The 13,864-nt window shown below is 50.3% G+C and overlaps 1 protein-coding gene across 1 annotated transcript in view; it reads left to right on the top strand.

Annotated features, from left to right (window-relative positions):
• The first annotated feature begins 9,299 nt into the window (after positions 1-9,299).
• The window catches only part of CAMK2A (calcium/calmodulin dependent protein kinase II alpha), a 41,172-nt gene continuing 36,607 nt past the window's right edge, over positions 9,300-13,864 (top strand). The window contains exon 1 of the mRNA XM_077137979.1: positions 9,300-9,435. Within this exon, the coding sequence (XP_076994094.1) occupies positions 9,300-9,435 (136 nt within the window). The remainder of the gene's footprint in view (positions 9,436-13,864) is intronic.

Genomic DNA, 13,864 nt, shown 5'->3' with positions numbered 1-13,864 from the left:
GTAAAGGTCTTCAGGGTCGCCCCGTGCCTGGGTAGGATGGGCGCCTTTGAAAGGCCAGCTGTCCCTAACATCCTCAACACCTGCTCCTATTCCTAACATCGGTGACGGCTGAAAACTCTGTTGTCTTGTCTCATTTCAGCTCCTCTCTGTAGCTTAAACCTCCTTCCTGCCCCTGCAGTCTCTCCAGCCTGTTGGTACTACACAGTGTGTGAGGCACTGGGGGCCCTCAGGAATTCATGGTCAGGTTGGGAGCGACAAACACATGGGTGAGCAGCACACACCTGGCTAGATGTGCTCTGGGAGCACAGAGGAGGGGTCCCGTAGCAGGGGGGCTGCCCAGGACATGTGACTCAGACCCGGCTGTTTCCCTCCAGGTGAAGGACAGGTGGGGGCTGCACACCCTGGGAGGGGATCTGTTTCTGTTTGAGGGATGGCCTCCCTTCCAGCCTGAAGAATTCTGGCTTTCTCCACCCTTCCTATGAGGTCCTATTTCCTGATTCCCACCCTGGCTCTTTCTTCCTCATCAATCTCCACAGTTTCCCAGCCGCTCGCTTCCTGCTGCCCAGACATGAAGTCAGTGACTTCACGCCGAGGGTGTGTGCAGAGCGGGCATCTGTGCTGGTCTGCAGGCTTCCTCAGTGCCAGGGTCTTCCCTCCTCCTGCTCCCATCGGCATTGTCATCGCCACCTGTAAGCTTAGGGTGGGGACTAACGTTTGGAACATGTGATAGGATGCAGCTGCGCCAAGAGCCTGGCCGTGACCTACCATGCTAGGAAGGGGGAGGCTGGAGACACGTTGGCTCCTTGATGTGGGAGAAGTAAAAAACTTGGGAGTGAAAATACCTGAGTTTTAGGTGCACCCGTGCCTGTAGTTTGCGGGGTCACCTTGAGCAATCTGTACCCAGCTACACTGACAGCAAATACTGAAGACCTCAGAGTCTGGATTTTAACGAGACCCCTAGGTGACTCAGAAGCACATGGGACTTTGGGAGGCCCGCCCAGGAGATTTGCTTCGTGCCATTAGCCTGTGGTCACAGCGTGACGGTCAGTGTGTCATACCCCTCAGGGGCCTCCCTTGTGACATGAAGGGCTTGCATCAGATGACCTTTGTGCTGAATGGGACAAAAGGGAGCTCAGATGCCAGATTTGGACCACAGACCAGTTTTGTTTGGCCTGATACCATGTTCAAAAAATTTTTTGGAATTGTGCCAGTATTTAAAAATTGGGAAATTTCACATAAAAATCCAGACTTCTGGCTTCTCTTGAAAAATTGAGTGATCTGACAAATGGGCCCACATGCCACATGGCAACAATTGTTTTCTCCCTTTGAACACTGAAACTCACAGGCCTTGCTCCTCAACCACTAAGACTTCGAGGGCAAAATTCCAGGAGCGTCTTAAACATATGAAGAGATGCTCAGCTTCACTATTAGTTTGAGTGTATTAAGGTTCTTTGGAGAAACAGAACTGACCAGACATTTGCCAATCTTATGAGACCATGGGGATTGGCAAATCCAAATTCCATAGGGCAGACCACACATTAGAAATTCCAATGAAGATGCAATTGAAATTCCCAGGAAAAGCTGTCTGTCTGAAGTAGAGGCAGAAAATCTTCCTGCCTTCTGAAGTCCTCAGTTCTGGCTTTTAAGACCTCCAATTAATTGGCTGTGGAGGCTCTCCTCATTGCTGAGGGCAGTTTCCTATGTTGGTTGTAGATGCAATCAACTGGCTATAGATATGAATTCATCCACAAAATACCTTCACAGTAACAATCAGGCCAGTGCTTTCTTGACAAATAGTTGAACAAAATACCCTAGCCAAGGTAACATATGAAATTAGCCATCACAATGAGTGTTACAAGTTAAATATACACCAACTTGCCATTGTCTCCATCTCACCAGCAAAGATAAGAAGTTTGATAACACACTGTGTTAATAAGGGTGGAGGAAACAAGTCCCCTTGCACACTAATGGAAAAGTTAGGTGGTACAATCTCTAAGAAAGACAATCTCTTATCTGTCAAAATTACTGAACACCTACTCTTTGGCCAAATAACCAAAGTTCTAGAAAGTAATATCATAGACACTTGCACACATGGGAAATGACAAGTGAATACAGTCAGGTCAGCTGTCATAATGCTGTTTGTAGTTGCTATAGATTGGAGCTAACCCAATTACCCCTCAATAGGGGACCGGCTACGTAAATTATGGGGCAGCAATTGAATACTGTATAATGAGGACATCTTTATGTTATGCCTTGGAAGGATTTCTAAAATATATGTTTACTGAAGAAAAGAGGGTGCAGAATAGTGTGCAAAGCTCAGAACCATTTGTGTGTGAGGGGGAGATCTCTATGGAAAACTGCTCAAGGAACTGGTAACATACTGACTCTGAGGAGGGGAGCCTGGAGGCTGGGGTAGACTTTTGTATCTTTTGAACTGTATCAATGCACTACTTAATCAAAGAATAAAAGCCTAAAAACTACAAGTCACCTAGATTCTGTGGCTCTAATACCACATGACCCCAGTGTTTTACAATGTGGGGAACCTAACTTTCAATGATCCAGAAGGCTCATCTCGCGTGAGGCTTCTAATAACCCACGACTGTGGTTCTCCCGGGTCTCCCTGGCCCCGCTTTGTCCCTCGGAGCAGGAGCAGCCCTGCCCAGGGCTCCAGCAGCGTGCAACTGTGCCACCTCCCCTGTCTCTCCGAGATGCAGCCCTTGGGTCTGCCCTCATGGTCTTCTCCCTCTCTGACCTCCTAGGGGCGCCTTCTCGGTGGTGCGCAGGTGTGTGAAGGTGCTGGCTGGCCAGGAGTACGCTGCCAAGATCATCAACACCAAGAAGCTCTCAGCCAGAGGTAGGTGGCCGGTTCTGGGCCCGCCCGCCAAGTCCGCTCTTCTTCCTTCACCACTACCTGAGAGCCAGCACCCGGGTCCCCTGGGCGGTTATGAGAACAGACCCCTCCTTTCTCCTCTCTCAGGGCATCGAGGCTAGAGGTCACAGCTTCTCCCAGACACTATGTGCCCCCCATCCTCCACCAATACAGGTGCCAGGTGGCACTTTCTGTCCCTGCTCCTCTGTGACTCCCCGTCATCTCTTACCTCCAGACCTCTGCACTTGCTGTTCCCTCTGTCTGAGCACACTTACCTGACTCCTTACCTGGCTGGCTCTTTCTCAGTCTACCAATCTCAAATGTCACATTCTTTGAGAGACTGTCCCCATCAGGAGTGGTCTCCCCCCTTTATTCTCTCTCATTTCTGTTTATTTCCTTCATTACTTTCCCCCAACCAACTCTCAGCCCATTTACTGATTTGGTTCCTTGTTTAACATTTCTCTCCCCTCTTGACTGCAAGCTCAAAGAGGGTAGGGATGGGTCTCAGCACGCTGGGCAGGGGGGCACACAGTCTAGTGTTCAATAGATGCTCAATGAATTCCAGGTGTTCTCCAGGTGTGCTCCACTTCAACCGCATCAGTCCATCAGCCCAGACTGAGGTGGCTGAAGGAGTAGCGTCCTTGAAGCAGTGGTTTCCAAACTTATCTGCACATTGGAATCATGGGGGAGCTTTAAAAACTGCTGATACCGAGGTCCCATTTCCCCAGAGATTGTGAGTTAATTGGCCTGGGTGGGGTCACTGCCCTGGGGCTGTGATGATTGTTCCTGGACCAGCAGCATCTGCATCAGTTGGCAGATTGTCAGAAAGGACAATTCATGAGCCCCACTTCAGACCTGCTCCATCCAAATTGTCATTTTAACCAGAGCCCGGGGTGGTTCGTATGCACACTGGGAAGCCTGCACGCGAGGCTTGCTTCCTGCCACCACGTGTCTAACAGTGAGGCAGCCCGTCGGAGAGGATCCTCTTTAAAGAAGCCCAGCCCCACCTGAAGAGTCTAGAAGTGGTCTTTGGGGACCACCTGGCCCCAGAGGAAATTTCCTGGGGGAAATTCTGTGGGGTGAGGTGGGTACAGGTGAGGGGCTGTGCAGCCTGTGGCTTGTGCAGTCTGGGAGATGTGTGAGGAGCTGGCGCCATGCCCGGGTGTTTGACACCCTGTGCCGAGCCCTGCCTGGCACAGGCCACAGTTGTGTCTGGGCCAGTGCCCAGCAGGTGTGGGGTTCGCCGAGGCCTGTGCTGCGCCTGGCACGGTTGTTCGCACTGCTCCCCAAATGCCTCCTGGCAGGCCCCGCGTTGGCCTGCATATGGCTGACTTTCATCTCTCTGGCTCCATCTTGCTGCGGGCCCAGCGCTTTATCCCAGTTACTGAACCGCCCCACAGGCAGCCCAGTGCCCTGCAGGCAGAAGAGGCTCAGCAGAGGGGGTGAGGTGTGTGTGTGTGTGTGTGTGTGTGTGTGTGTGTGTGTGTGTGTGTGACTGGCCTCTGAAGGCCCAGGGCCCGTGCATGGAGCAGAGTCGGCATTTAGGGGTTGAGTGAAAGGCTGGTGTGGGAGGGGGCGGTGTGTGCAAGGCTCTGGGGCCAGGCCAGGGGCAGGGAGCCCAGGGCAGTGGGGGGGCTAGCAGGGGGGCCAGCAGGGGAGCTGCCCCACACCCACACTGTGGCCGGCGGCAGACTGACACCCTCTCTGCACTTCATGTCTCCGGTGATTGAGGGAGAGGTCCTGACCCTTGAGATACACTGGGGAGAGGGCTAGAGCCACGACTTGGGGTGACAGGTTGAGATTGCTCCAAAACAAGGGAGGGTCAGGAACCGAGGTGCTGCCTGTGTGCCGGGGGTCTCAGGCTAGCTCTCCACACTCATAGGAACACACACACACACACACACACCACGCACACGCTATGCTCTGCTCCTTCAGCACCCCCTCACAGAAAGAGGCAGATGAGCCCCAGGGAGAGTGGGAGGCCAACTAGCCTTCTCTGGACGTGACTAAGCACTCCTGGGCAGTGTGGGCTCTGGACCCTGCAGGGTAGTAACTGCCGAGCACCCTCTGTTTGGTGATTTGTTGAGTTTTTGACCTCCTGGGGGAAGGTGGCCCAGGCCCAGGCGGGCATGTGGGGTGGGGAGGTTATCAGAGGAATCATCCTGAAGAAGTCTACCAACTGCCAGACGCTTTTCACCCCAGCGGGAGAGGAGGAACAGAGCTTCTTTTAGCTGATTTCTTTGTTTGCCACTCGAGGTACCTCCAGGGTGGTTTTGATGCTGAATATTTGGCAACACACTCTATAAGCTTCTCCCGCTGCCTCTCCTGGCTGACTTTCTGCAGCTCCCTGCAGGGCTGTGTCCACTCGGGGGGCATCCGTCCACCCTCCAAGGGCGTGAGGCTTCCCCTCTCTTTCCCACACAGCCTCTTTTAGAGAGTGATTCCCAAACCCAGGAGATATTATTTGGTACATCTTTTTAAACTTGTTTCTTAAAAATGTTCACAGTACAGACAATTCAAAGAAACAGTAAAGAAATGAAATCCCCCAAATCCCCTTGGAAGCCTTAAAAAAAATACAGCTGTCTGAGTTCCAACCCCAAATGTTGGATTCATTAGGTGGGGTTCCTGCATTTAGAAAATCCTACATTGGTAACGATAGCTGATAGACACGGAGTGTCCCCTCTACCAGGCTCACTGTGTGCCTCCCAGCCTTGCTTCATTGGGGCACACAGAAAGAGTTGACATTCTAGAGCACACAGGTGCAAGGGCATGGCTGGTGCAGCAGAGGTACCTGGCCTAGGTATGTGACCCCCACAGGCCCACCGTCCACCCTGAAATAAGAGGAGTCCTATCATGCAGCCATGCCTGAACTTCATGAACTCTATAACAGGGCTCCTCTTATCTCAGCAACTTCCAGGACCAGGAGCCCTGCTGATGCCCCATGGAGTGGGAGGGGCTATTCTTTTTCCCAGATTCAAGGCCTCTTTACTCCCCCGGCTCCTGTGCCTTCTGCCAGGAACTACTGCCCACCTGCCTGCTGCAGCCCACTCCTCTCTGCTGGTCTGGGGGGTTGCACTTCCTCTTCCCTGCTCCACCCTCCCCCCAGAGTTTTCATCCCCTCCTGACTGCCCAGCTCAGGGCAGAGCCAGCCTTCTTGCCTCCATACCTGGGGGCTGCCTCTCCAGAGCGAGTGAGAAGGTTCAGAGGACATCTTAGTGGACAATGAGGATGGCACTTCCAGGTACCCAGGCCGGAGGCTGGAGACTCTTCAGCCCACTCACCACTGTCAGACTCTACCAAATGGACTGATACATTACTAAATTCATTATTAGAATGGGAGGCAACATAGGACAATAATTATGAACATGGATTCAAATCCCAGCTTTGCCACATATCAGCTACTTAGCAGCTCTATGCCAGACCCTGGGAACATGGCAGAGACCAGCAGACAAGAGCTTGCTCGTATGGAGCCTGTTTTCTAGAGAGTGAGACAGAAAAGAGTATTAAACACACAAGTAAGCTGAGTGATTTCAGCTAGTAATGACTGCTATAAAGAAAATAAGACAGGGTAATGGAAAATTGTAGGGGCTGGGGGGAGCCTTATAGATAAGGCAGCCAGGAAGGGCTCTCTGAGGAGGTGATGTTGCCCTGTGTGATGAGAGGAGGCAGCCCAGGGCAAGGGCATTCCAGGCAGACAGCAAAGGACGTGCAAAGACCCTGAGGCAGGAAGGAGCTTGGTATGCCCAAGGCCAGGATGGCTGGAGCTTCACAGCTGAGAGCAGGGTGGCCCGAGGTGAGAGGCAGGACCCAGTATATATGGCCTTGTTGGCTGCATTGAAGAGTTTGGATTGTGTCTTAAGTACATTGCGAAGCTGCTGGAGAGTTTGGAGCCAGCAAACAGTGGTCTGATTTTATTTTAAAGAGACCTCCCTGGCTGTCATGTCAATTTTACTGGGAGGTTGTTGGGGAAAGCTCAGGAGAGGATCCTCAGAGCTCTGGGTTCTCATCAAGGTTGACCATCTGATGAGTGATTTTGATAAAATCAACTCCTCTCTGGGCCTCAGTATCCCCATCTATATAACAGAGCAAGGCCTCAGAGGTCAAGTGAAAACCAGTCCTTAACACTGCTTGAGGTTTTCTGTATATTAGAAAATGAAGACATTTCAAATAGCATTCCAAGGATTATTGTATAATGTGTATGTTTACTTTCAATGAAGTAATGCTTTCTCTCTGGAAGTTATAATGAGGTATAAATGGATTAATCACAAAATAATTACAAAATTTATAAAAACAATTCTTAGTATTTCCAGCAGTGAGGCTGGGTAACTGGATGCAAGTTTGAAGTTGTGTGACCAGCGTTTTCTTCTTGCAACCTTGTCCGTGTAACCCTGCTCCTGGGAAGATAACCTCACGTGGAAAAAGCATCAAAGTTCTGGATCAGGGATTGAATGTGCAGCCTGGGCCAGAGGGTCCCCAGCCCCTTCTGATAGAATGAACCTTGGCCTGTCCAATTTCTGGTTCTTCTGGGAGTGGGGTGGGGTGGGACAGGCTGTGGAGCAAGGGGCTGTTCCAGTCTCCCTCAGCCTGAAGAGGGGCCAGCCCTGGATGGGGCTCCCCCTCCTTTGCCAGGAGCTGGCATCCCCTGCCATGGAGGCTGCAGAAAGAGGCCAGGAAGGGAGGGGAATTAGGGGGATGCCTCCCCACAGTCTTCCCCCTCCTCCTCCTCCCCAGCCCGCCAGCTGTCTTCAGCTAGGGAGTTGAGCCTATGGAAACAGAATTGGACTTAATTGCTTTACTGATGGAAAAGCCACATTTAAGTATCGATCTTGGCTTCTGCAGTCCTTGGAGGACGGCCAGAGATTGCTGTAATGGAGGGGGCAGGGGAAAGGGGAGCTGGCTGCCCAGGGACAAGGGCTGAGCCTGGGGTAGAACTCTTACCTCATCCTCATCACCCTCATTGGAGCCTGCCTGCTCTGGAAGGGTCATCAGGAGACTGGGGTTCTAGTCTCGGCTCAGCCTCTGAGTGTTGTATGAGGTCAAATACATCATGTCCCTTTTGTGGGCCTCGATTTCTCTGTTTGGGTAGTAGAAACAGGTGAAGGTGGTGGCTCTGAGTTGGGGTGTGGAGAATAGTAGAGTGAAGGGATTTATAGTCCAGTTTTGAAGGCTTACTGCTTGGGCACAACATGTGGCTCCGCTACTTACCACGGTGTGACTTGAGCCACTTAACCACTCTGAACCTCTGTTTCCTCATCTGTAAATCCAGAATAATGGTAGAAACTCCCCCCAAGGGTTGTTGTGAAGGCTAGAAAATTCAAATAAAGTGCTCTGCAGAATGCCTGACACATAGTAAATATTCAACATTTGTTAGTGATTCCTTTTTTATTGTTTTGTTTTTTTTAATTACAGCATTAACTACCAAATTGTGAGAAAAGCACCAGAAAAGGAATTGGGACAACATATTTTCAGTCCCAACCCTGCCATCACTGGGGCCTCAGCTCACTCAGCCTTCAGTTTCCTTATCTGTAAATGGGGACAGTGATAGCCACAGCTCAGGGTTGCTGGGAGGACTAAATGACTTTTTCCAGCAGCCTGAGAGTCTGAGGCACAGAGAGCTCATCCTGACCAAGACCTCTCCCTGGGGTAGACGGGGAGGCTCAGAAGATTTGGACAGAAGCCCTGGAATGCTGCCATGGTGAAGGCTCTCTGTGTCCTTCTTTGAATAATAGAGCTGTTCTTCTGGAGAGACTACCCTCTCCCTTAAAAACACATCCATTCATTCAATTGTTTGATCATTTGTTCTTTTGTTCCATTATTTCTTGAGTACCTACTATGTGCCAGGCATGCAGCCAGAAGCCAAAGGTTCAGCCCAGTCCCTGGCCTCAAGAATACAGTTTCCATGACACAGAGTGAAATGTGCTGTCGGGGCTGTGAGCACACAGAGGAGGGGCCTCAACCTGCCTGGCTGTCGGGGCAGGCTTCCAGGAGGTGGTGACATCTAAGGATTGGGTAGGGGGATGGTGGCCAGTGAATGACAGGTGAGAGGTTGACTGGGAGTGTTCCAGATGGAGAGAACTGTTTGTGCGAAGGTCCCAAAGTGAGATGCTGAGCAGGGTGTACTTGGAGACATCAGTTTCAGCCCATGAACCTGGCCAGGTGTAGAGTGTGAGGCCAGGGCTGGAGAAGGAGCCAGCAGGAATCTGACCTTGGAGGGCACTATAGGCTGCAGGAGGGGAGCTAGGACCTTATACAGGAAGAGCCTGGAAACTGAGGCCTAGAAAGGGGAAAAGGCTTGCCTGAGGTCCTGCAACCCTGGCCTCTCCCTCTTTCCCCTGTGCGGCACTGCCTCCCTGGAGAATGGAGGCCCTGGCCAAAAGGCAAGCTTTTCGGGCCCCTGAGGGCTGCCCTGGGAGGTGGAGATTCTAAGAGGATGGAGAAGGAAGAAATGGGGTGGGTAAAGGCTCCTCTGCTCACCTGGACCTCACCTGAGCACCTGTGTATTTCAGACCATCAGAAGCTGGAGCGTGAAGCCCGCATCTGCCGCCTGCTGAAGCACCCCAACATCGGTGAGGCTGGGGGACGAGTGAGGGTTGGGGGGGCGGGGGGGGGCGGGGGTGTGGGGCGGGGACTGCGGGGAGCCGGGACCTGCTCCTAGTCGGGGCGACGGGGCAGTTTCAGGATGAGCAGCAGCTCTCTTCCCGAGGAAGGTGGTGGTGGGGATGGCAGAGGGGGTGAGGGTGGGTCGCTAATGAGTTCCACACTCCGCAGACACCAGCTTGGTTGGGGGGGGGAGGTGAAAAGGGGCCGTTCCTCCCAGCCCACGCTGCCACCAGCCTCCTTCAGAAAAGCTGTTTCAGGAAAACTCCCGAAGCTCTGAGAGAGACGAAAATAGGCCAGGAGGGGAAAGGTTGGCCTGGGCTGCGCAGCCCACCCCCCCAGGCTCACCCCCATGCTGAGTCAGCCTGGCCCGGTGGCTCTGCCCGCCTCCCTAGACCTGCCTCTCAGAGGCACGCAGCCGCGCCCCAGCGGTCAGAGAGGCTGCACGGAGAGGCAGGCCCTGAACCCACAACCTCCCCGCCCGCCCCTGCCCTCAGCTGCAAACCCAGTATCTGAGCTATGATCTGGGGGGTGGGGGTGGGGTGGCTGCATCCCTGCCCATCAGGATACTGAGTCACGAAGGGGAGGAAACACAGATTTGAGATCTTGTTCTGCCAGGGCATGGCTGGGTGACCTTGAGCAGGAGCACCGCCCTCTCTGAGCTGCTTTTCCCCACCTTCACAAGTAAGAGGGCTGTCTGGACCTCGCTTCTCTCTCTTTAATCATTTGGGCATCTTGTTAAGAGGCAGACTCTGATTGAGGGTGTCTGGGATGGGGCTTGAGGTTCTGCTAACATGCTCCCAGGTGGGGCTGAGGCTGCTGGTTCGTAGACCACACTTTGAGGACTGAGGTCTAGATGCTCTCTACGGAATGTTTCAACTCGGATGGCTACCACGCCTTCTCTCTCGGGAGAGAAGCATCTCTTTGTGCCCAGGGCCCCAAGGGTTAACTTGCCTGCTGGAGAAAAGCATCTCCATCTGCTATTTATACCCAGAAGGCACCTCCCCTTCCCTGTGCCTGGGAAGGGGAGCAGAGCTGCACAAGCAGCAGCCAAAGGCTCCAGGGCCAGGATCAGAGAGGAGGCAGCAGGGGGCTCGCAGGGAGGACCCGTGTTGGATCCTGGCTCCTGACCTGCTGACTTCCTCCCTGGGTGGCCTTGTCTGTGCCTTGCCTCTCTGGGCCTCCACCTCCCCAACTGCCTGATGGAGGCGGTGTGAGTGATCTCTGACAATAAAATCCCGTGTATTATAAAGGCTGTCAGCTCCGGAGGAAGGAGGCGGGGAGTGTATGTGTTGCTGCATAATTGCAGCTGTCTCAGGTCAGTGCCCCGTTTCCTTCTCCCTCTCACTCCTAGCTATAATGGGAGAAGTAAGTTGTCAGTTCTGGGGCTGACAGATTGTAGCTCAAATCCGGAGTTTGCTGCTTAATTGCTGTGTGACTTTGGACATGTTTCTTAACCACTCTGAAGCTCAGTTTTCTAATCTGGAAAGTGGGAATGATAATGACCTCATAGGATTACAATGATTAAATAAAACATAACACGATGGTAATCCTGAGGCAAGTGTTTAATTTTCATTGTTGCACCCCTTCCACTTTCCCCAGTGTATACCTTCCCACAGAAAAGGCTTACTTGAAGACTTATGCTCTTGCCTGAAGTTCTACTATAAGATTATCATTCCCCAAAGCCATCAAAATTTTTGGTCATCAGTGGAGGCACTATATAGAACATAGTGGTTAAACGAATGAGTTTTGGAGTCAGCCACACCTGGGTTCAAATTCTAGCTCTGCCGTTAACTAGGTAATTGAGCAGGCTGTGAACCACTCTGAGCCTCAGTATCCTTCTCTGTGAAGGGTGGATAATCATGGTACCCGTGTTCAACATTGGGAGGGTTAGATGAGATATTGTAAGCAAAGCCTGGCACATGGTAAATGCTCAGAAGTGGTAGCTATTATCTTCATCATCATTGAGTCATTTACTCCTTTATTCATTCATTCACCTGATGTTAAGATCCAAAGACCCACCATGTGCCAAGGCTTCTTCTAGGCACAGAGGATGTGTGGAAGAATTGAGTATTGGGTTGAGGGTGTGAGAGCAGGAGATGGCTGGCGTGGCTGATGCACAGGCAGCTGGGGAGCAGAGCTGAGCATCCTAGGACAGGAAAACTCTCAGAAGCACCTTGAGCTATTGTGAGGGCTAGAAGGATCCCCAGAGGGTGCCCCTTCCTGATTTCCCAAGCATCTCACTTCAGAGTAGGCTGTATTCTGCCTAAAGAAATGCAAAGATGGGCAGCTCGGGTGCAGAACCTGCAAGGCAAGTCTGTGCCTGGAGAAAGCCAGGCAGAGTCCTATCCCACCTGTTTAATGAGCCCATCCCAGATTACTGGTTGTGGCTCCCAAAGAGACCAGTTTCAGGGTGGTCCCTGGGTCAGTCCAGGTTGGTCCAGCCATGCCATGAACAAAGCATCTTTTTCTCCCTGATCCTACTTGGGGATGGACAATACCCTTCTCTCTGGATCCTTTCCACCTGCAGATGAGGCAGACTCCAGAAAGCCACCTGGGGAGCAGGGGACTTGGGCTGAGTTAGGGACAACCTGAGGGTCTAGTAGGTAATTTTTAGTGGGGAAGGGCAGTGTGGTTGGCTGATGATAGAGGATAATGACTTTGTTTATTGAATTCTTCTGGGGCCAGGTATTAGACTAAGTGCTTTACCAGCGTCATCTCATAATTTCCCACAGCAGTCCAGCGGAATACTATTGTTAGAAAGGTTGACTCATTTGCCCAAAGTCATACAGCTTGTAAGAAGTGGAGCAAGTCGGGCTCCAGAGTCTATGCACCTACTCATACCCAAGTGGCCCACACGAGCATGGTGTCCAGGCCCCCGTGTGGTTAGGGAAACAAATACTCTCATTCAACTTCCAAGAAAAAATGTTATAACTGGAAATATAACAGGAATGTCAGGAATTCATTAATCCAGCTCTTAAAGAAAACTAGGTTACAGATTTGTTTGTTCTATCACAATTGTTGAAAAAAAAAAACAAAGTTGCCAGCATAACACAATGGTCACAGACATGCCAATCACTCCACTGGGAGGTGGGACGAGGTGGTGCCATTACTACTCCAGCCAATGACCTGTGACCCTTCACCCAGGCCTTTTCTCTTGGGCTCTGAGTTATTCCTTGGTAGAAGAAAGTACTGCCTGTACAGTAATAACACTAAATGTTAATGGATTAAACTCCCCAATCAAAAGACATAGACTGGAAGAATGGATTAAAAAACAGGACCCATCTACATGCTATCTACAGGAAACACATCTTAGACCCAAGGATAAACATAGGTTGAAAGTGAAAGGTTGGAAAAAGATATTTCATGCAAATAATGAGAAAAGAGCGGAGTAGCTATACTAATATCCAACAAATTAGACTTCAGATGTAAAACAGTTAAAAGAGAAAAGAAGGACACTATGTATTAATAAAAGGAGCAATTCAACCAGAAGACATAACAATCATAAATATTTATGCACTGAGCCAGAGTGCTCCAAAATACATGAGGCAAACACTGAAAAGAGAAATAAACACATCTACCACAATAGTTGGAGAATTCAATTCCCCACTCTCATCAATGGACAGAACATGTAGACAGAGGATCAATAAAGAAACATAGAATTTGAATATACAATAAATGAGCTAGACTTAACAGACATTTATAGAACATTATACCCCACAACAGCAGGATACACCTTTTTCTCAAGTGCTCATGGATCATTCTCAAGGATAGACCATATGCTGGGTCACAAAGCAAGTCTCAATAAATTTTAAAAGATTGAAATCATACAAAAGCACTTTCTCAGATCATAAAGGAATGAAGTTGGAAATCAATAATAGGCAGAGTGCCAGAAAATTCACAAGTATATGGAGGCTCAACAGCACACTCTTAAACACCAGTGAGTCAAGGGAGAAATTACAAGAGAAATCAGTAAATATCTCGAGACAAATGAAAATGAAAACACAACACACCAAAATTTATGGGATGCAGCAAAGGGAGTGCTAAGAAGGAAATTTATTGCCCTAAATGCCTATATCAAAAAAGAAGAAAGCAAAAATTGAGGAATTAACTGTCAACTTGGAAGAACTAGAGAAAGGACAGCAAACTAACCCCAAAGCAAGCTAAAAGAAAGAAATAATGAAGATTAGAGCAGAAATAAATGAAATTGAGAACATGAAAACAATTGAGAAAATCAACAAAACCAGAAGTTGGTTCTATGAGAAAATCAGTAAGATTGATGGACCCTTAGTGAGGTTGACAAAAAGAAGAAGAGAGAGGATGCAAATAAATAAAATCAGAAATAGAAGAGGAGACATAACCACTGACTCCACAGAAATAAAGGAAGTAATGAGAGGA

Source organism: Tamandua tetradactyla, chromosome 20 (genome assembly GCF_023851605.1).
Source record: "Tamandua tetradactyla isolate mTamTet1 chromosome 20, mTamTet1.pri, whole genome shotgun sequence".
Lineage (NCBI taxonomy): Eukaryota > Metazoa > Chordata > Mammalia > Pilosa > Myrmecophagidae > Tamandua > Tamandua tetradactyla.
This window is presented reverse-complemented; position numbering and strand designations above follow the sequence as displayed.